This window comes from Vigna unguiculata, chromosome 11 (genome assembly GCF_037176805.1).
Source record: "Vigna unguiculata cultivar grain cowpea cultivar isolate G323 ecotype 2 chromosome 11, ASM3717680v1, whole genome shotgun sequence".
Taxonomy (NCBI): Eukaryota; Viridiplantae; Streptophyta; class Magnoliopsida; order Fabales; family Fabaceae; genus Vigna; species Vigna unguiculata.
The window spans coordinates 2418940-2441880 of NC_140802.1; the positions used below are offsets into that span (position 1 = coordinate 2418940).

Here is a 22941-nt window from a genome sequence, read left to right on the forward strand (position 1 = left end):
ATCCACTTATATATTGTGAATTAGTTTTATCTCTAGTCGATATGAAACTTCTAACAACTATTAGCACTTTCGTTCTCATCTTAAAATATTTTACATGTTCTGATTTCCTTTTCCGTAAAGATTGTGTTTTAAAAAAGAGGTTTCATGTTTGTTATAAATGAGTGAAAATTGTTTGCAATGCCCTCAACCGATTAAGAATATGAAAGAAATTGGTGAATAATATTTTAATGATATATTATGCGAGTTTTTCTTTCAACAATTTTGAATATTTATCGATACAATTATAATAAGACATGATATAAAACCTTAAAAGTAATGTGTATCTTATTTTTTAAATGTTAATTAACTTTATTTCATATTAAATATGATATTTAGACTAACATTTATTGAATTGTTTGAAACTATCAAAAATCTTAAATATCTCTATTATATATATTTTTTATACCATCATAACAAAGATACATCATTCAATAAGTTTGTTAATCTATTACTATGCAGTACTATGCAGTACAAGTAGAATATTAAATCTCTTTTCAAATGTAATATTTAAAGGAATAATTATATATTAACAATATTTTTATTTTATAATAATAAAGTTATCATTAATAGTATTATATATCACTTTTTATAATAATGATTATTATTATCACTAATTAGAACTATCATTATTTTCCTTATTTCATAGTATTATATCAATTATAACAATTATATTAATATTTTTAATATTAATAATGCTTATAACTAATATACAATTATTAAAAAAAAAAATCTGTTAGCTTTCCTTAAGTCTTCTGGTTGACTTTTACGGCTGACATACTTTGCTCGAAGGAAGAAGTTTCGGGTCCAACCCCATCCAATAAATGGTTGGGCCACATGACCCGGCCCAAACCCAAACAAAATATTTCAAACTTAACCTACGTCGTACTCCGCCGCCGTCGCCGCCACCATCTGCGAAGGCTTTCCTCAACGTCTACCGTGCTCGGTTCATCCCACCGTAGCAGCGTCACTGTCCGACTACAACACTATCATGTTCCTGCCACAGCTTACAACCGCAAAGTCCTTTTTTCTTTTTTGAGGTTTCTTTCTTGTCTTTTTGAATTCTAGTGTTCGTTATTTCTTTACCCATTTTTCAATTCAAATTATTTCTGTGCCTTGGATTGCTCAGTGAATAAGTATTATTCAAATTTGGGTGTTTCAATTTTTCGCTTGGTTTTGGCTAATGGCTTGTTTTCTTAAGATATTAATGTAATGCAAATATTCTTAGGGTACTGATTTACCTTTCTGTTTAGACTTAGATATTGAATAAGATGCACACCTTGTGTTTGGTTAATGCCCCGACTTAGATAAAGGAGATGAAATGTCATGTGAAAGTTAACAATGTGAAGCTTTGTTTATAAACAATTATAAGCTTTATCTCCATTTACAGATTCCAAACTTACCATCAACTAGTTTAGACACATTCAAAGCTTCTACTAATGTCAGAATGCATTAGAATATTTTACTAACGTATTTAAAAATTCAATTTATTATAAACGTTCTCAAAATAGTTTAATTCTTTCTTATTGGATAATATTTTAATGAGACATTTTACTTCTCAGGGTTTTCAAGAAATGTGAAACACAACTCATAGCAAGAAAACAAATTCAAGAAAACTAAGCGTAGCACCAAAGTATGGTTGTGAAATGAAAATTATGGGCTTCCTAACTGATCATATTGCCAGACATGGTTTTCATTGGGAGTCATAAGCAATTTATTGATAGTGTGTGCACAATTGTGATCAAGGGTAACTGGGGCAATCTGTTGAAGGTGAAGAATGCCTCTGCATTCACTTCTTCTACCATTCACCAGGTACTGTTGCAACTCTCACTCTATGATTATGGGCTCTCTCATTCCTTCCCATTCTTCAAATGGCTCGATTCCATCCCAAATTATAGCCATTCCTTGCAATGTTCATGGGTCATGATTCACATCCTCACCGAACATAAGCATTTCAAAACTGCACAACATATGCTTGAAAAAATTGCGGACAGGGATTTTCTTCCATCATCTTCAGTTTTGAGAACTTTGGTGAGGACTCATGACAACCCTGAAGTCAATTCTCAAGTGTTGAGTTGGCTTGTCATACATTATGCTAAGTCAAAGATGACACATGATGCAATACAAGTTTTTGAGCAGATGAGGTTACATAAAGTCAAACCTCATTTGCATGCTTGCACTGTTCTTTTGAATTCCTTGTTGAAGGACGGGGTTACTCACATGGTGTGGAAAATTTACAGGAGAATGGTTCAAGTTGGGGTTGTTCCCAATATGTACATTTACAATTGTTTATTCCATGCCTGTTCAAAAGCAAGAGATGTGGAAAGGGCAGAACAGTTATTAAATGAGTTGGATTTAAAGGGTATGCTTCCTGATATCTTCACATATAATACTTTGATATCATTATATTGCAAGAAAGGTATGCACTATGAGGCTTTATCTATCCAGAGCAGAATGGAAAGAGAGGGGATAAACCTAGATATTGTTAGTTATAACTCTCTTATTTATGGATTTTGCAAAGAAGGCAGGATGAGAGAAGCTATAAGGATGTTTAGAGAAATAAAAAATGCAACTCCCAATCATGTGACATATACTACATTGATTGATGGTTACTGTAAAACAAATGAACTGGAGGAATCTCTGAAAATTCTGGGGCTGATGGAGTCTAAGGGATTGTACCCTGGAGTTGTAACTTATAATTCAATTTTGCGAAAGCTCTGTCAAGATGGCAGGATAAAGGACGCCAACAAACTCTTGACTGAGATGAGTGAAAGGAAAGTTCAAGCTGACAATATCACTTGTAACACACTTATTAATGCATACTGCAAGATTGGAGATATGAAATCTGCTTTGAAATTTAAGAACAAGATGTTAGAATCTGGACTAAAACCTGATTCATATACATATAAGGCACTGATTCATGGATTCTGCAAGACAAATGAGTTGGAAACTGCAAAGGAGGCAATGTTCAGCATGCTTGATGCTGGATTTACACTCAGTTATTGTACATACACTTGGATTGTAGATTGCTACTGTAAGAAAGACAATATGGATGCTGTTTTAGCACTGCCAAATGAGTTTCTGAGTAGAGGTCTTTGTCTAGATGTTTCAGTATACAGGGCATTGATAAGAAGGTCATGCAAGTTAGAAAGGGTTGAATGTGCTGAAAAGTTATTCAATGAAATGGAAGGAAAGGGTATATCAGGTGACAGTGTTATCTATACCAGTCTTGCATATGCTTATTGGAAAGCAGGGAATGCAAGTGCTTCCATGGGTGTGTTAGAAGAGATGACAAGGAGAAGGTTGATGATCACAGTCAAACTGTATAGATGCTTTATTACTTCTGATGTTAGTGAAAATAAAATGTCACTGATCTTCTGGAATCATGTGGTGGATAGGGGTCTGATGTCGAGAAATTCAATGAATAAAATACAGCAAATGTTGATATGAAGGAACCCTCACATCTAGAGTATTCTTCATAGACCTGTTTGAGGGGCAATGCATTACTTCTGCTTGTTAATGTCTTCATGTTTTCACTTTTCATTGGAATTTGGAAACCACTGAGATTTGGGAAAATATGATGCAGGCCAACCTCTTTGCAACCTTGCATGTTAACCGTCATAAACTATCTTGTTTTAGAGTCCATTTATGCATCATGTTCATAACAGATACAACTCTTTATGGACCGGGAACAGTCACTGCTGTTTTTTTTCTAAAAGGTTATATCACAGAAGAACATCATTTTCAGCTTATTAGGAGGAAGCACATATCCTTCAAATATATGGGATTAGGCCATCATGATTAAGCTGGAGCTTGAGCAGGTATTTTGTGTTGATTTGGATTATCGTGGGACTAAAGTTTTTTCTTGCTATGATAATGCATGTCGTATATAATTTATGTATTTCTTTTAATGATAGCTTATCTTATGAACTGCAATATTGATAGTTTCCTTCTCTGTTTCTTACGGTTGAAGTGGGGTTGGGCGAGGCAGGAGAAAGGTACAACAAAGACAAATCTAGCAAAAAGAAAAAGACATTAGAATAGCTTGCACTCTATGAACATATCTAGTGAAAGGTCCAAGTTTAGATATTTCCCTTTTAAAGTCTTGAGTGCTCCACTCCAAACAAACAAACCAAAATCTTCACAGATATGATTCTTCCATCCTAGATCACGCCTAAGTAAATTTAAGGAAGAAATTAATCCACGTTTTAAAGGCAATCCTAGGATTTACCTAAATGTTAGAAATCTTACTCCATCTTTAAATGGTTTAATAGTGTCGTACGAATAAGTGTGCTGTTGTTTCTTAGTTGGAGAGCCAGGGACCCATATCAATAGAGTATTTTATGACACTAAAAATCTGCAATAGTTCACTAGTATCAAGTCTCATCATATAAGAAAAGTTTGGCTGGAACTTTTGATTTTCAAAAGAGTCTTTCAAGAAGGATTCTCTTTCCATTTGGATGTGGGGAATTCAGAAGTGCAACATGGGTGCGACTGAAGAAGTCTTACAATCTGATAGAAATGGACAAGGTGAGGACCTCAGGACCATTTAAAGTGGAAGGACCGATGAACATTGGACTCCTCTTAATGGCCTTACTATCGGAGTTGAATTGATTGGAATTGGACAATCATTCGAGAAATTGTGGTTGATAAGCAGTGGTACAAGCAGATCACTCAGCCTCGTGGTGACTGGTGAGCAATAAGATATGACTTGGCTCTTAAGGAAAAAGATAAGCTAAGAACATGGCCTGATACAAGTGACAAATGGTTAAACACTAGCATGTTGGTCAAGATGGGCTTAGTGTCTACACATTGGTAGGTATGTTGCAAGAGAGGTTGGTGCACGCTGGCGTTGAAAATTCAGTAAAGGTTTATACAAAAAAAGTGTGGCTTAAGAAGTGGTGTTGGGCCCACTTATTTTCTGTACAAGAAAATTAAAACAAATCTCCTTAGGTTTTTGGACTGAAGCTGGTAGCATAACACTAGGGAATGAGTAAGAACAGAACTAATGACATACTAGGAACCTGGTTGACTTTAAGTCTAACTTAACCTTACAAAATCAGCTTGTAAGTTGAGATTTGTACTTATTTATATATTGTAAATTGGACTTATTTCTAGTCGATCTAGAACTTCCAACAACCTCTCTTTATGTTTTCACTTCATAATGTTGCTTTGGTTTAAGTCCATTGATTATCAGTTGGCTTCTCTACGTTACTATTGGGGAAAAACTATTGAAAATTACATGCAAACTAAGAGTTAATGAAGGCAATGCTAGATAGCAGATAACAACAGAAGAGCACACTCCCACTTTGTCTGTGATCTTGCAACATCACACGCCGTATTGACAATGACAAATGAAGTTAATGAAATGTTTGTTTGAATGTAATTGTGGCAAACATCAAGCACTTTGTTTTCAATGCACATAGACATTGTTTACATATGTGGACAATATTTATAGATTAGACATTTCCGCAGGTTTACCAACAGGAGTTTCAACGAATTGTGAAGGTTACTGGCTTGAGTGTCATACAATTTTGGATCCTACAATGCTGTGGAACGTGCTTGATCGTCCAAAAATCAAAGAGGTGACACAAACACACGTTCAAAATCAACTCATTGTGCTTTTCAGAATTTCAATTTGAAAGAGTTTGCATCAACAGTATGCCACTTGTTCCCTCGTTCAATGTATCTCAGGGTGTTGCATTATCTACTTGATTGTGATGTAACATATCATGATATAATTGTCAACATTATTTTGAAAACTTTAGTTTGAATATTGTTGCCTATCAGATTCAATGATTACAGTTGTGCAAGTTTGGTGTCATAATATGCATTTTTAATGAAACATTGTTGACAAAAGCAAACAGATATTATTTCTTAAATTTATTTTTGAAATGCTAGAAATCACCTCAGATCAAAGGTGTATCTGTATTGATAAGTAATTTTGTTCTTTTAGCATGTTGTCAGAAACTTAAAGTGTATATTAAAAGCTATTGACAGATATCAACTTTAGATCTAAGATTTTAAAAGATTAGTTTTTGACTTACATACAGGGAATATTTTGGATTCACCCAAAAAAGAAGACATTATAGAGAACCTAAAGCACTATTTCGATAATCATAGTTCTATGTGCTATTTTTTGGGTAAGATTTGTGTTATTTAGTTTTTAATTCTTTTTATTGTTTGTTTAAATATAAAATATTTTATAATATTAACATAAATAATACAATTTTATTTAAGTAATTAATATTAAAGGAACAGGAGATGAAAATGTTTATCAAGATATTGAATATGAAAAAAAAAAACGATAACACTCATAATAAGATTTAAGCTGTAATAATTTTTTTTTTGAGTGATTCTTACAAAGTGATAATGTGTTACACAAAAGTAAAAAAAACTCAAAATGTCATTTTGTTACCAATTTTGTAAAATAATATTGTCTTATGTCTACCGTGTGTTACTACTCGGTTGCAAATCTAACTAATTGGTAAAATAAAACAAATTAATGATATACTATAAAAAATTAGTGATAAAAATTGTTAAATAATGATAATTAAAGGATAAAATTTAAGAAACTTATTCTTTCTTTCTAAACAAATTGAAGCATGAGACTTTATGTTGTATAACTAAAAAAAGAGAATTTGTTATATATTATAAACAAACAACACTATCATTTTGATAAATAAGAAATTCTCTACAACATCACAATTTTTAGCCATCAGTTTAGGATAATAAAATAAAATGTAATTAGGATTACACAATAACATTTAATTACTATGGTCTTTTTAAAAAAATATATTAAATTTTTTATTTTTTATTTTCATTTGTGTTATTTAATTTAATATTTTAATATCATTTATGATTTTTTAGTTCATTGTTTTCATATTTCAATCCTTTAATATTTATATTTAATAGAATACCGACCAAAGATGCAATTCTAGGAACACGAATTATTGCCTAAAAAAAAGGCAAATAATGTTCAACTTATCAATGAAAAAAAAAATACAATGTCCAAATATTCACCATTACAGTTCAAAAGCATGAATACAAGTAAAGTAGTACAAATATTTTTTTAATTAATATGTTGTTATTAAATATTTTGGAATTACTTTCAATATTATACTAATTATTTTGACAAGATCAATATTATACTAATATTTGAGCTATTACAATTTTTTTACAATTTTCAAAAATTATTTTTTGTTCAGAAAAAGGCTATAAGAATTGAAAATTTGTGAAAACTAAACCTATATTTACTGAAAAAGTATTTTATTTGGATAATTAAAATTATTAAAAAACAAAATAATATGTTTTTGGTGGAATTTTTATATTTTTGACCTAGTAACTCTTTGGTATCAAGTAGCTCTATCAAACCTGACTTTCATGTCTTTTTTTTTTACATAAAATTAACTTGACTTTCTTGTTAATACTGAAGCTAATAAAAGTTCTAAACCTAATAATTAAGAGGAAATAGTTTTTATATTAACTAGCTATAGTTCCAAAAATACAGAATATATAAAATTACCTTCTTACAAATCAAATTGGTCTTAGTTCCATTATAATTTTAAAAAAGAAAATGCCTTTTTAAGTATACCAAAATTTAGAATTTTGATTGAAATTTAATAGATTACAAAAAAAAAAGAATTCTCAACAATTGATTAATTTTAATATAAAATAAACTATAATTATCAATTGTATTTCTCTTTCATAATGTTACAATATAAAAGTAACTATTTTAAACAATCCAAATCAATTAAACTATCTTAGAATTATTTTTATCTTATGTTTCCAAATAAACTTAGATTATAATTTTATTGTACTAAAACTATATTTTAATTTTAAAAAATACAGGTAAAATTTCATAAAAAATCACAATTTTAAAAAAATACCATCGCAACGTTTTTTATTGTAATATGGTCTATTGACCCTAAAATACCGTTAAATTATTTCTAGGAATGGTTTTCTTTATTTCCATAATTTGTTCCAGTACCTTTTAGTTAAATGATAAAAATATATTTTTTAAATTTTCAGATTATCTATAACAACGTAACAATATATAAAGAGATTCTCTTTTATGTCCACATCTCATAATACCAATTATATCCTTTACAATATAATTATTTATTAATATTTTAAAAATTAATGGTTATTTTTACTTATTTTCTACAAAATTGTTTATCTTTTTTTATTCATCAACAATTAATTTCTCTATTCATTTCATTTTATTTTTAATAAATATAAATTTATTTTATATATTAACTTAATAACATTATATTTTTATTACCTATTAACATAATATCATTTATATTTAAAAAATGTGTATACACACGTCATGCGCTAGTATATTTAAAATGTATTATAAAAAATGTGTAGAATAAAAATAAAAATTGCATATTCTAGAATCCTCGTTTCTGTATACGTTTTTCCATAGTATGGAATCTTTTAATACATTTGTAATAACATTTTCGTATAAGAACTTTTTTTAATTTTATTTTAGGGTGCTGAAAAAATATTAACTGGTCAAAAATGGAGACTTTGTAATCTTTAAGTTGAATATAATCATTTTAAATATAAACAAAAGAAAATTATTATTTTATCAATCATTATTAATTCTTTTTATAAAAGATATCATTTACTCATTTATACTAATTTATAAGTTCTATGTCTTGATTTTCTAAATTTTAAAATTAACTCACCGTTAATTTTTTTAGTTCTGGATGCAATGTTGTTATATATTCAATGAATGTTATTATATTTATTTATTAAAAATTATAATTTACTTGGTTTAGACCTTTACATATACAAATTGAAAGTTAAGAAATTTAAGAATTAAGGTTTTATTTTAGATTTAGTATTATATGACTTTGATATTATGTTATTTTAATATTACTATTTCGACTATATTTAAATTATTATACTTTGAACTTATGTCTTTATTCAATAATTAGGACAATTTTAAAAACATTGATAAACTAAACTTAATAATTTGACCAAATGGGGAAGAGCTTGAATAGTTCTCATCAGATCTTGTATTATAAATTTATAATCTCATTATTTTAATCAATTTAATGAAACTTTAAATAAGATTAGTAGAATATCCTCTTTGAGTGTAGAAGGAGAGGGAAAATTCCAAACAAAAAAAATTTAAAATAAATCACTATTTTTTAACCAAAATTGAATAAAATTCTATCTCAGAATATTTACATCAATGACTTTTACTGTCTATATCCTTCTTTTTTTTCTGCATAATTGACTCATTTCAAATTTTCAAATCAACTGAGACATAGAAATGAAAATTTTGTAAGCACTACCTACGCTTTATTCATCAATCTGAAACCAATTCTTCTAACTGCTACATCTCAATCTGGTTTTGTTTGGAGAATAAATTTCTTCCATATCCTTTCTCTTGTTCTTCAATGATTCTTCATTTTCTTCTTTACTTTTTGATTTCATCAAATGTGGCTTCAGCTTATTCACATCTGCTTGTTGAACTGGTTTCAGAAAAAATTCTTCTGCTCCTTCTTCCAAACATCTGATACAAAATCATATCACTCAAATTTAGTCACATCAAATCTGAATTTCATAACATTTTTCTGATAAAATTTCCAGTAGTTGAAAGTCCCGCATCAAATAAGATGAAGAACTGGATGATATATAAATTAAAAGAGTTGAAAGTTTCACATCGAGTAAGATGAAGAATTGGATGATATATATAAGTCAAAAAAGAGGTTGTAGGTTCAACTCCCTCACCTATTGATCCTTGATGGCACATTCTCAGAGGACATAATCACAACTGGTATGTTTTTAAGTGATTTAGATTCCTGCAAATCAATCAACTTAATGTTATTTTTTCAAATCATACAGAAGAATGCACATGCTGTGATGGCCATGGCCATGACCAAATTTGATCTCACATTTGTTTGAAAATTTGTCAAGTAATGCAACTCAGATGTCAGAAAAGATTCTTCATTAAAAAAAGAGGAAAATTGTTTGAAAAATTCACATGATTTGATTTTCAGATATGAGATCATATACTTTTAAATAGCTTCCTAAAAGGAAAAAAACATAAATCAAATTCCTAGTGCATGGTTTGACCAATCTCACTGAGTGAAATTGAAGCCAGATTATGCAGAAAAAAGTGACACAAACTTAAGAAATTCTCAGAAAATATATCCATAGAATCATATATATATACCTTGATTTTTCTCAGAAGATCATAACCAGTCATTCCTGGCATACAGTAATCTGTTATAATCAGGTTAACATCTACAACATCCTGCATCAACAATTGAATCAATGATCAATTCAAACTCATTGATAAAACATTTTAGGTCATGCATAATTGGTTACAGAATTTTACCTGATGAATTTCTGATGCAACAGAAGATTCAAAATTCCTCAACTCATCTTCAACCAAACCAAGAAACTTCAAGGCCTTGGTAGCAGAATCAACTGTAGTAACTGTGATTTCAACAAATTTCAAGAACCAAGTATCAGTAATCAAATTCATTACCTTCAGAAAAAGAAAAATGATTGCACAAACATGAATGTTCATATCAGATAAAAAATGCAGATTAAAAGAGAGAAAAAGAAAGTACCATTGAAGGAAGAGGTTTTCAAGAGTCTTTCAATCAACATTCTGTCAATGAGACTGTCATCAACAGCCAGAACATGGAACTGAGTCTCTAAAGCCATAGCCATAACTAATAACAACTCAGAAGAGAATACAAACAGATGAAGAAAAGATACAGAGAAGATGAAGATTAAAGTGTGATGTGTGATGAAGAACAAGAGTGTGAGATTTTAAATGGGAAGCTATCATGATCAAGAAGATACACAATCCTCATAGAAAATCTGACTGTTTGGAAAGCGATATCCCACAGATTTCATTCAGAATCTCAAGGATCTTCTGAGTTTATTTTTGAATTTTTGAATTTTTGAATTTTTGAATTCAGAATGAAGCAAAGGAGGAGGTGCTGAAATTTTACCAAATTTAAAAATTGGACTTGTTCATTATTATTTGGTTTGACCCTTTTGCCAATGATAAACACCTGTTGGAGTGAGTTGGTTTGTTAAATTAATTAATAGTATTAATAATGCTTCTATTCTTATTCCATTTGGCTTTTCATGGTGCCTAAAAGACATTGTTCATAGACATAAAAAATCTCATTTCCATATCCATGCATGTGCATCAACTGTTTAGTGCTTTTCCCTTAACCTCCATTGCTAGGGCTACTCACTTTCCTACTGCCTTGTTTGTCCTTTCACAAATTTTAAAGGACAATTCGGAGTTTTTGAGTAAAACCATATACAATTCTTCAAGGAAAAAACAATCCTCCAAACATGTCTCTTGTTTTTATTTCCTCTTTTACAACTTTTCTTAATTCATATTTTTTACGAATATTTTTACGAAAATATTAAGAGATACAATACGAATAAGACCTGAATCCAACCACATATATAAAAATGATACTACTTTTAACTTAAAATTTTAAAACAATGAATTTACGAATTTTATGGTGGTGTTCAACTTTATTATATCCTTCTAATATACACACTTGAATTTTCAATAATATTATACTTATTTTTCAATGCTTTATTTATCTTAGTCTTTGTATGATTAGGTTAATCCTTGATGGTTCAATAATCCTTATTATAGAAAAATACATATTTTTGTTATAAGGTTACTTTTTTTGAAAGGTTTTTTTTACACGTCCAATTGAATATTTTGAATGAAAAAATTTATCCAAAGATTGTAACATTCAATTATAAGCAATATTTTATAGAAGATTTGCAGCTACAAATTAAATTGCAAGTGTGATTCATGTAATGTAATTATGGCTACATTAGTGGCATTTTATTTGTGATTTCTTATAATATCAAGGATTGTGATAAAAAGTAATTTGAAATAGCAATTTGAACTTTGATTAAAATAGTATGTATGTCAATATTGGTGTTATTTGATTTTTTGTTCAGGTATTTCAATTGTGCATATTATTTTTTGAATTTTCAACTGGGAACTTTAGATATCTCAAGGTTCTAATTTGATCCTCCAAATATTCTAAGTTTGTAATGAGATCTCAAATATGCTTTTTTATTCTATTTACCATTTAAAAGTTTTGTTCTAAACTATAATTTTAAAAATAAAAGGCCATTTCAAGATATTGGTTTATGATTTCAGTGGTTGAACTACAACTAAACGATTTCAATAAATAATATAAATAAATATCATTTCTAAATATATCGTAATAAATATGTAAAATTAGTAAAATACAATATATTCAATTAATACTAAAAAATTTGCATACAAAATGAAAAAGTAATATGATATAAACCATATGAAAAAGAGATATAAAATATAAAATTAATATATTATCTATACTTCTATACTAGTTGATTTTTCATTTTGGTGTACACATATTTTTTTACAAGTTTACCTTTTATTAAATAATCATTTACAAATTTTACCATTTAAGTGTTTTTTTTTTAATTTAACTATTTTCTTACATTCAACCTTTTTTTTTACATATAATATTTTTAAACTAAAATAAGTATCTATAACAATATATACCCCTTTTTGTGTCCACATTTCAAAATACCAATTTTACCTTTTAAATATAATATATTAAATTTTTAAAATTTGATCGTTACTTTTACAAGCTTCTTATAAAATCGGTTATCTCCGTTCCTTTTCTTCTTCTTTATTTATTAATGATTATTTTGTCATATGTTCCGATATATTTTACTTTATTTTTAATAAATATAATTTTAGTTTATATATTAACTTAATAACATTACAATATTATCACCTACTAATATAATATCACGTATATTTAAAAAATACATACACACATACGCTAATTATTATATAAAGAGATCCTGGTGTACACCATTTTATTTTTAAACTTATCATTTATTAAGTAACCATTTATTAGTTTTACTCTTTAAGTGACTTTTTTTAAAAATTTAACCATTTTTATTATTCAACCTTTTTTTAAAATAATTTAATCATTTTTAAACTAAATAACTATTTCTAATAAAATATTACATACAAAATAAATAAAAATTATCTACAATAAAATTAAAAAACCTATTTATATTTATTTTAATAAGTATAATTTTATTATTTTTGTTATCGAGAACACACAAATAAGTTTTATAAAAACAATACTAGTTCATACAATAATATCAATTATTTATCTTAAATTTTTAAATATTAAAATTACTTTCTTAATATAAGTTTAATGAAACGATCTTTAACCTGTTTTTGGCCTACTTTAACTATTTCAATAATTCCAACATTTTCTATGACTGAGAAACTAAAACCTTAGTATTACTATAGTTAGAAAGGGAATTATAATGAAGTTGTTAAAATAATAAATTATTAAATTATTGAAATTTAAATTATGTTTATTTGCGTTACGTGGGTCAAAATCAACGTTGTTGTTGTTGTTTTGTTCGAATGTCAATATTGACTTTTCAACCATTCATGGGTTTCCAATTTTTATTCTCTTTCTTGGTGGCCCAATATTATTATTCATATAAAACAAATACATAATTTAAACAAGATAATCGTGGAAGCATATGAGTTATTATTAAATAGTAGCAGATGTTATTGAACAGTTCTCAAATTAAGCATTGAATGAACTAAACTTTTAGTAATATGAAAGTCAAAATCAACTATTGCATTATATTATGTCACATATCCTATTATTTTGTTTGGACTGTTAAATAAAAAAATTAATAACAAAATGATTTTGTCCTTCAAGTTAACTGATATTTAAAATTAGTCTATCTTTAAAAATTTTGACCAATTTAGTCATTCATTTTTTAAAATGCATGAATTTAGTCATTTTAACCAAATTTTGTTAAGTTTATCTGACATTTCAAATGCATATCATGATAGTATTTGAATTGTTTATCCCGTTTGTCATATTTTCGTTTCAATGTTAATTCAAATATAATCATAAAATACATTTAAAATGTCAGATAAACTTAACAAAATTTGGTAAGAATGATTAAATATACGTATTTATAAAGATGAATGACTAAGTTGGTATAAAATTTTGAAAAAGAAACTAATTTCAAAATTCACTGAAACTTGAGAAACAAAAACATATTTAACTCTAGATATTATTTGCAGGAAATAATTGTGAGCTTTTAACAATTTTATTACATCCATGCTAATTATATAAATATTTTACGAATAAAAATTTACAGCAAAACCCTTAGAAATTGTTAATTATTTCTTAGAATCTTCTAAAACGAATTATTACGAAGAGGGAGTATAAAAGTAATAAAGGAAAGTGTAAATAGAAATTCTCAAATATGTAAATGTAACTTTGTGAGGCTGGTGGCCCAATTATCTTGTCTTCTTTCAATGGTAAGAAAATGAGCTGAGTTTTCAATCTTCCTTCTTCTTTAAACCAAATATATAATATTTTATTTATATATATTTGTTTTCTGATAAAGGAAATCAAATCAAATACTTTGAGTCCCGACAATTATGCATCTTTTCAATTTTAATAAATACAAACAGAAATAATTTAGTCCATGCAAAATACAAATTAACTCTTTATTTTTAATTTTATTTCAATTTCGAAACTCTCATTTCTAATTGTCTAGATAACTTCATTAAAGAAGTTTGCATAGCATTTGATTGTTATACACAAGTTATTAATGATATACGATTAAGATTAATTAAATTTGATTGTTAGTTTAACACTCATTTACGTATTAGAATTTCACTTAATTAGTATAATGAACCAACCAACATAAAATTTAACACAATATTTTTTGCACATATTACCATCTTCAATTTGAGGGTGTTGATAGGGTTTTGTATTTTCAAAATGAAAAGCACAAACCTAAGTCATTATTAGTTATATATTAATTGTAATATAATTTCAAGTTTAAGCTTCTAGTGATGATTTTTCCTTTTTCTTTTTTAATTTTTTTTAAAAGGTTTCAATCTTAGTCATGATTTAGTGATTCTCTTCATCATGGGTTTAAGAATCATCACATGTTATTGGGTTTGGGCCCAATGGTAAATTAATGTATATAGTAACCATTTATGATGGATGGAGCTATAGAAATGGGGATAACTTAATATTGTGATTTTTAATAAATTATATGTAATAGTATAAAAATATATCCGATTCAAGATAGACTTTTCCAATAATATGAGATTTCATATGATAATGAAAAACCAATTTCATAGATATGTACTAAAAGTCACTATAATAAAATCTTTGAATAATAATCGACTTTAGGAACAAAATATAATTATTTTTATCAATTTAAATATTAATTTATAAACTAAAAAAATTAATGACTAAAATAATTTTAAAATATTATAATTAATTTTAAAATTAATAATTAAAATAATTTTTATTATGAATTGATTTATTAATTAATCATTATGTCAAAATTTTAGTTACCAAAAAAATTATCTCTAATTATAAAATTGATTTATAAACAAATATTTTATCACTTAAATTTATTATTATTTACATTTTTTTGTTGTGAGCAATTACTATATTATTTATAGTCGGTGTCTTGAGTTGGCATGAACATGTAAAACGTGGATTCCATGAATTTCAAGTCATGAATTACCAATATATAAATGAAATGTTATCAATCCCGATATAAAGTCTTACTAAAACAATAAATTTATAGAATTTATTATATAAATAAATAAATAAATAAATAAATATATATATATATATATATATATATATATATATATATATATATATAAAGGATAAGATGATATATTTTTGGGTTAAATATATTTTTGATCTTTTAATTTTTAGTGAATTTTGAAATTAGTTTATTTTGAAACTTTAGATCAATTTAGTTCTTCATCTTTCAAAATACGTGAATTTAGTCATTTTAATCAAATTTTGTTAAGTTTATTTGATATTTCGTATGCATTTCGGAATTGTATTTAAGTTGTTTATACTATTTGACATATTTTTGCTTTAATGTTAAGTCAAATGCTATTATGAAACACATTTGAAATGCCAAATAAACTTAACAAAAATTTGATTAAAAAGATTAAATTCACGTATTTTGAGAAATAAATAATGAAATTGGTCTAAAATTTTAAAATAAACTAATTTTAAAATTTATTGAAAGTTATGGAACTAAAAACATATTTAACCATGTATTTCTCTTTTTTATATGTACGTTAATTTGATTTGATATGATTTAAAGAAAGTAAGAATAAAATTAGAGATAAGGATTGAAGGTTAAGAAAGCATGGTATTACATGATTGAATCAAAGGTTACCAAAATGAGGAAGACAATTTATATTGCATTGTAAATGTTAGTCCATGATTGGCCTTCAATAACTAATAATGGATTTCATATTTTGACTTTTTAGACACAAAAATAGAGTACAATAACATAAAAAGATACACATATCTCTGCAGGATCTCTCAATAGACACAAATCAAAATGATGAATATTAAATCACATCTTCACTCACTCACTCTGACACCTCCACTTATTCAAATTTTTAATATACTTTTTGCTCACAACTTTCATCTTTTTTCTTGTCAAGTTTTGGAGAAGATAGTGCAAAAATCTTCATGCTTACCTTCAATCAATGATCCATGAGTCAAATTCATCATCCAAACCCTAACAAAAAAGTATAGAGTTTAAAAAAGAATAAACAACTTCATATAGGAGTGTTTAGTGTTATGGATAAATGTTAGTTGCTATTTTATTCGCAAGAAAAGTTGAATTTATGATTTTTCTTTTACTTTTTTTTTTTTCAAATTTTAGTGAGTTGAATTCACATTCTCTTTTGTTCTTCTTTTTTATTTTTATTATTAAGTCAATTTTACATCAAATTTCTAGGTTGATTCGTACCATTAAATATAATAAAGTTTAATTACTGTTTTTTCTATTTTTGTTTAAAAATGTTAACTTAATCTTTCGATACTTTAAAGTTTTAATTTAATCCCGATTTGTACAAAATTAATTTAATTTGGTCATTTTCGTTAAATTTTTTTTAAAAAATTAATAATTTTTTATTGAAATTGACACCATGATTATATTAATTACATTGATAAAATAAGTCATTTTTATTAATAACTTTAATTTTGGTGAAAATTTATTAATTTGTTTCAAAAAATTTATCAAAAATAATTAAATTGCATCAATTTTTTAAAAATTAGGACCAAATTGAAATTTAAAAAAATTAAAAAACCAATTTAATATTTTTTGACAAAAACAGAGACCAAAAGAATAATTAAATCATAAAATAATTAATTATAAAATAGTGTTATATATGTATAAAGATTCATATCGATTCAAAATATATATTGATTATAACAAAGAATTCAATCATCTTCTCATCTATACTAACTTTTTTTTGTTGTTGTAGAAGTTTATTAGTTTCCATTTGAGTCAAATTAATCATCTATTTATTTTCATCAATCCATTAAAAAAAATTGAATACATGTTAAATTTTAAATGAATTGAAGTGAATAATTGAATTTCACATCCTGTTTCAGTGGATGTCCCTCATAAACATGTCACTATGAATCTATGACATTTTCCATCATTAAGTTGAAATATTCACTAAATGCTTGCCACCAATTTGTGTTCTTCCTCAAAAGAAAGAGCACAATCAAAATATCTTAGATTAGACCTTTTCAGATTTCATCACATTGCTTAGGTTGGATATTGGAGGAAGAAATACATATATGTGAACTTGGATGATTCAACAAAAAACCCTAATTAAGATATGAGTTTTCAATATTCTTCTTGTTCCAAATTAAACTATAATTTCATCTCTTAAATATTATTATTTTTATTTTCAAATGTGAATAATTTTAAACATTTCTTTAAATATCGTAATTTTAAATAACTGTTGACCTTGTATTTTTTATTTTAAGAAAAAAAAATATTTTCAAAGAATATTTTAAGAAGTTAAATGCAGTTAAGTGAATTTCTTTGTCTGTGTATAGTTAACAGAGGTATAGTACTCTTCAGACCAAATATAAATATATATGGAATATGTATAATTAAATAATATTATACAATTTACTTTAGTTTTCAAAAATGAAATAATATTATTATAGTACAATTTTTAAAAATAGTTAATAATTTTATATAACTTAACTCAGTTAAATATTTCTTTAGTTCAATTCAGTTTTCTCTATTAACAATTTGGTTCCTGAGGTTTTCAACAAAATTTTTATGTTTTTCTTATAGTTATCTTAGGATAACCATAACATAATACTAAAATTTCTCGAAATTTTGTTATAAAATATAGGACTATATAATAGAATTTTATTTAATAATATTTTTTATAGATATTTTGAAAAATATTCTCCATGCATAAATTAGTGTGGTGACATGACACTTTTGTTTATGTGGATGGTGCATGGGCATGGTGTAGCATGGGCATGATGCATGGGCATGCATGAAGGGTTTGTTTCCTCTGTGGAGAACTGCACGTGGCGGGTGACGTGACACGTGACGAGTGATGTGACACGTGGCAACAACACTCATGTGGAAGTCATTATAGTGAAGAGACTGCACTTTGCTTTTGGACACACCTTTTGGCAGAGAAATAGGTCAACGCAGTTCAATTTCTCTCTCAATTCATTGCATGATTCATTTTGAAAAAGAAAAGGAAAAAAATTAGGATGATGAGTTTAATTTGATTAAAGAGAAAAATAGAAAGGGAAAAAAGTGTTGTCTAATACAGAAAGTAATCTTTTAAAGACTATTAATTTTTAATATCAATTTTAGATAAAATTATTGTTCACGTATGATAATATATAAGTAAATAATATTAACCTAAAATTTGAATAACATTAGTCATTTTTTACTAGTAATAATAAACAATTATCCAAGATACTAAATGAAGGTTACTTTATTTTTTTCTCTTATAAAATGACTTAAACGAATTTAAATAGCAGGAATTGTGTTGGAAAAAAGTGAGCAAGCTCATTCCTCCTAGTTAATTCAAAATATATTGACCATTTCTTTTAGTAAGTAGAAAAATAAAAACAATTCAAATTAATTTCTTTATAGGATAAATTAGTTTATAGATAATTTAATTTATGAAGTTTTCTATTTTTTTAATTTTAGTTTTCCATATATATGTTTTTCATTTTTCCTTTTGCAAAAATTAACAAAAAGTTACCTGAGAAAAAAATATATTAACTCATCAATATCATGAAAGTTAAATAATTAATATATAATTAAAGATACCACATGTATATTATTCGAATTCGTTGTGAATTTTAATAAAAAATTATTATCTTAACTGAGTAATATAAATATAAATAACTTTTAATTTTTAAATTGGATATTAACACATGGAGGAGTATGTACATCTATACTCTCTCCCATCTCCTCCTAATATCACTTTCTCATTTTCTTCTTCCTTTAAATAACACATTTAGTTTATTAGATAACTTAAAAAATTTATATTAATTTTATATGAAACTTATTTTTAGGAAACATGTTTAATTATTATTATTTATAATAATTTAAAATTTATCTAATTTTTATATGATATTTATGAATTTAGAATATTTTTTTATATTTGATATTAGAAAAAAAGAAAATATAAATTATTTTAATATTGAATATTTGATAATATCATTTTTTTATATATTTTTTTATAAAAAATATTTAATTAATATTTAAAACAATAAAAAATATGTTTGAGTACCTTATGCAATGGAAATGTGACAAATTTTTTATGTGTTGCTTTGGTAGGAGTATGAGTTTTTACTTGAATTATGATTCATTTGTAGAAATGAGAAATATCCCCACCTGTTGTCAACCCTGTTGATGAAACATTGAAAGAGTCAAACTTTATTTGAAAATCACTTTTATGAAAGAATAATTATAAAGATAGAAAAAAAGAGTTTATACACACCATTGTTATCCCTAAGGTTGTGTTCCCATTTACAGATTTACTATAGAGAGTGATTTGTAGAGACGGATATGCGAGTGATTATTATGTTCCTATCCATGGATTTACGAGAGAGGACGAGTGCCAATTTGCGGGATAACATCCTCATCCCATCTTGCCAAAGGGAAGAGGATTTGCGGTGATAAGGTGCATTTTTACAATAATGTCATATCACGTGCATGCGACAACTTGGTGTTCTTCGTCCTTAATCTTTTGAGGTTAGTGAGTAGTGGAATGAAGATGACAAGAGTGTAGCGAGTGTGAAGTTGCATGGCACATTGGTGAAGAACACACAATCATAAGTGAGAAATCCATCTTCATGTGTGAGGGAATCAATTATGGAATCGATTCCATATGTCCACAAATGAAGAAACACTAATTTCGCAGTCCACCTACCTTCTCATTAATCAATAAAATTAATTTATTTTTCTTTAAAAAAGGGAGACATTGACATGAAGTTACAAAGGAAAGATAAGAATAGAAGAGAATTGGTACATGCCTCTTAGAGAAAGTTGAAAACTAATTTGATAACACAAAGATATATTGTCAAAGACTTACAATAAGTTAAAGATTCTATTACTATCAGAGTAAAAGTCTAACACCTTATGATTTTGATTAAGTGCTAAAAATAGTCAAGTACAAAATATGATTATGCTTCATTTGAAAGATGGTGATTTAATTCTACAACAAATAATGGAAGACATATGTGTTTCTGACAAATGATATTATACTATGCATTCTTCTTTTTCTTATGTCTAATATAACATTGATGTTGTCATACGATAATAAGCACATGGAAGTGAGTTAACCTCATGCTATACAAAAATATATATAAATGTTTATTCTATGTTGTAAGAGATATTCACTTTCATCTTCCAAAACAAATGTGTTAAGCAAATAACAAGTCATATATGAAGATCTCTTGGATAAAAAGTTAAAGTTTATTTTCTTCAATAACTTTATGAACAATATTGCATTGACAACTTTAGAACAACTATCTATTTCGTACAACATTTACTTTAGACAAATTTAAGGAGGGACACACTGTTAAAGAATAGATAAGTATATCTTGTGATGATACATAGAGAAGAAAAGAACATTTATCGTTGCATGGAGTGCATTTAATGCATCCATCAATATCGAGGTCATTAGACAAAAGAAAGACATTAAAAAAGAGCCAAAAACAATTTTAAATTGGTTGCTTTCTTTAAACCCTATATGAAGTAACTCAAGAAAAAGAAGAAGAAATAGAGAGTACATTGGATACTACAAAAACGCTACTAAAATAAAGACTAACAGTATTCACCTACTCAATTGCCGATGGCTCACATCCATTGGTAAACAAATGCGACAACCTTATCAATGGAATTTACCGACAAATAGATGGTCCACAATAATCCAATGTCCCAATTTACCAACGAGGGTGGCGAGACATTACAAATCAATTGTTTGGTTAAGAGCGCCACCAGAAAGCCAAGGAAACCCAACCAAGAGATGCGAGTGTTGACACTTGGAGACGCCCAAATCCTCACTCGAAGTTGGGTTTCTGAAGGCAATGTTCAGTGGGGAACGAAGGTTGGTGAAATTGGGACATTGTAAAGGAAGAATTTGAGGCAAATTTTGGGGAATGGAAGATTTTAGGGAGGAGGAGAATGGGAAAAGTAGGTTTTCTCGCAACCTAGAGAATGGAGGAAACACCCTTTTGAATATGCGAATTTCATTTTAGTTATCACTCAATTATCGATGACTTGCATTCATCGGTGAACAATTGCACCAACATTATCGACAAAATTTACCAACGGATAATTAGTCCACAATAACCCAATGTCCCAATTTATTGACAAAGGGGAAAGGCGTTCTAATCGTTTGGTCGGGAGCGCCACCGAAAAGTCGAGGCTCGACCTGGAGTCACCCGTGCTAACACTTTGAGATGTCCAAATCTTAACTTGAAGTTGAATTTTTGAAGGAAATGTTGAGTGGGGAACGAAGGTCTGAAAATTGAGACGTGGGAAAGGAAGAACTTGAGGCGAAATTTAAGGAAATGGAGGATTTTGGAGAAAACGGGGCTGCTTGCGACCTGGAGAATGGCAAAAACACCTCTAAATCTAGGAATTTCATTGAATTTTTTCACTCAATTATCGACGATTCGCATCCATCGGTAAATAACCACGATAATTTTATTGACGAAATTTATTGAGAGATAATTTATCTATGATAACCCTACTTACTAACTAAAGAAAATTTTTGTCAATGAATAAAATGTCAAAATCTATCTATAATTCTCCTCAATAAATTATTTAATAAATTTTCATTATTTAATAAATTTTAGTCAAGAAATTCGATATTTCTAGCAGTATGATTAATTCCTTTTACTTACGTCCGTTAATCGTATAACTCTAAAATTGTCTAACATTTTTTCGATAAATAGATAAAAGATCATCAACATTTAACTAGACAACCAATAAAGTGAACTAATTATTACAATTTAAAATCTTATCTTACTCAATATTTTAATAGAGTTGTTTTAATAAACTCCAAGCTACCTAAAAATATGATCTATTATAGAAACAAATAACTAAATAAACTGAATATTTAGCATATATATAGAGAGAGATCATAAAATAAAGATTAAAAATGTTATAATCTATTTTATATCTTTTTTCATTCTTTATATATTATAATTGTAATTCTAAAGAAAATTTGATGTCTTCCATAAAATATTTTGGTCAATCAGAAATTAAATTAAATAACTTTAATTTACAAAACATATTACTCTAGTCTCTAAACTTATTAAGTTCTATTCATTTTAATTTACGAAGTTATTAAACAAGGACAATTTTTTAAATACTCGTCATTTAATAGGTTCAGATATTGAAATAATAGCTTTTGTGGACAGAAATTGAATTTATTAATAATATTTATAATTTAAAAAAAGTAATGTGATATGTATAAACTTC

At 27.1% G+C, this 22941-nt stretch overlaps 2 protein-coding genes across 2 annotated transcripts; one reads left to right on the top strand and one right to left on the bottom strand.

Annotated features, from left to right (window-relative positions):
- The first annotated feature begins 829 nt into the window (after positions 1-829).
- LOC114170063 (Tetratricopeptide repeat (TPR)-like superfamily protein) lies at positions 830-5849 on the top strand. The gene is made up of 3 exons (XM_028055539.2): positions 830-1076; positions 1599-3857; positions 5512-5849. The coding sequence occupies exon 2, from the start codon at positions 1723-1725 to the stop codon at positions 3484-3486; it is 1764 nt and encodes a 587-aa protein (XP_027911340.1). The 5' UTR covers positions 830-1076; positions 1599-1722; the 3' UTR covers positions 3487-3857; positions 5512-5849.
- Positions 5850-9179: 3330 nt separating this feature from the next.
- On the bottom strand, positions 9180-11097 carry LOC114170064 (two-component response regulator ORR10-like). Its single transcript, XM_028055540.2, has 5 exons — positions 10635-11097; positions 10397-10497; positions 10232-10312; positions 9787-9857; positions 9180-9568 (listed from the first exon to the last, which is right to left on the bottom strand). Exons 1-5 carry the CDS (start codon positions 10735-10737, stop codon positions 9382-9384), a joined length of 543 nt encoding a protein of 180 aa, XP_027911341.1. The 5' UTR covers positions 10738-11097; the 3' UTR covers positions 9180-9381.
- Positions 11098-22941: the final 11844 nt, after the last annotated feature.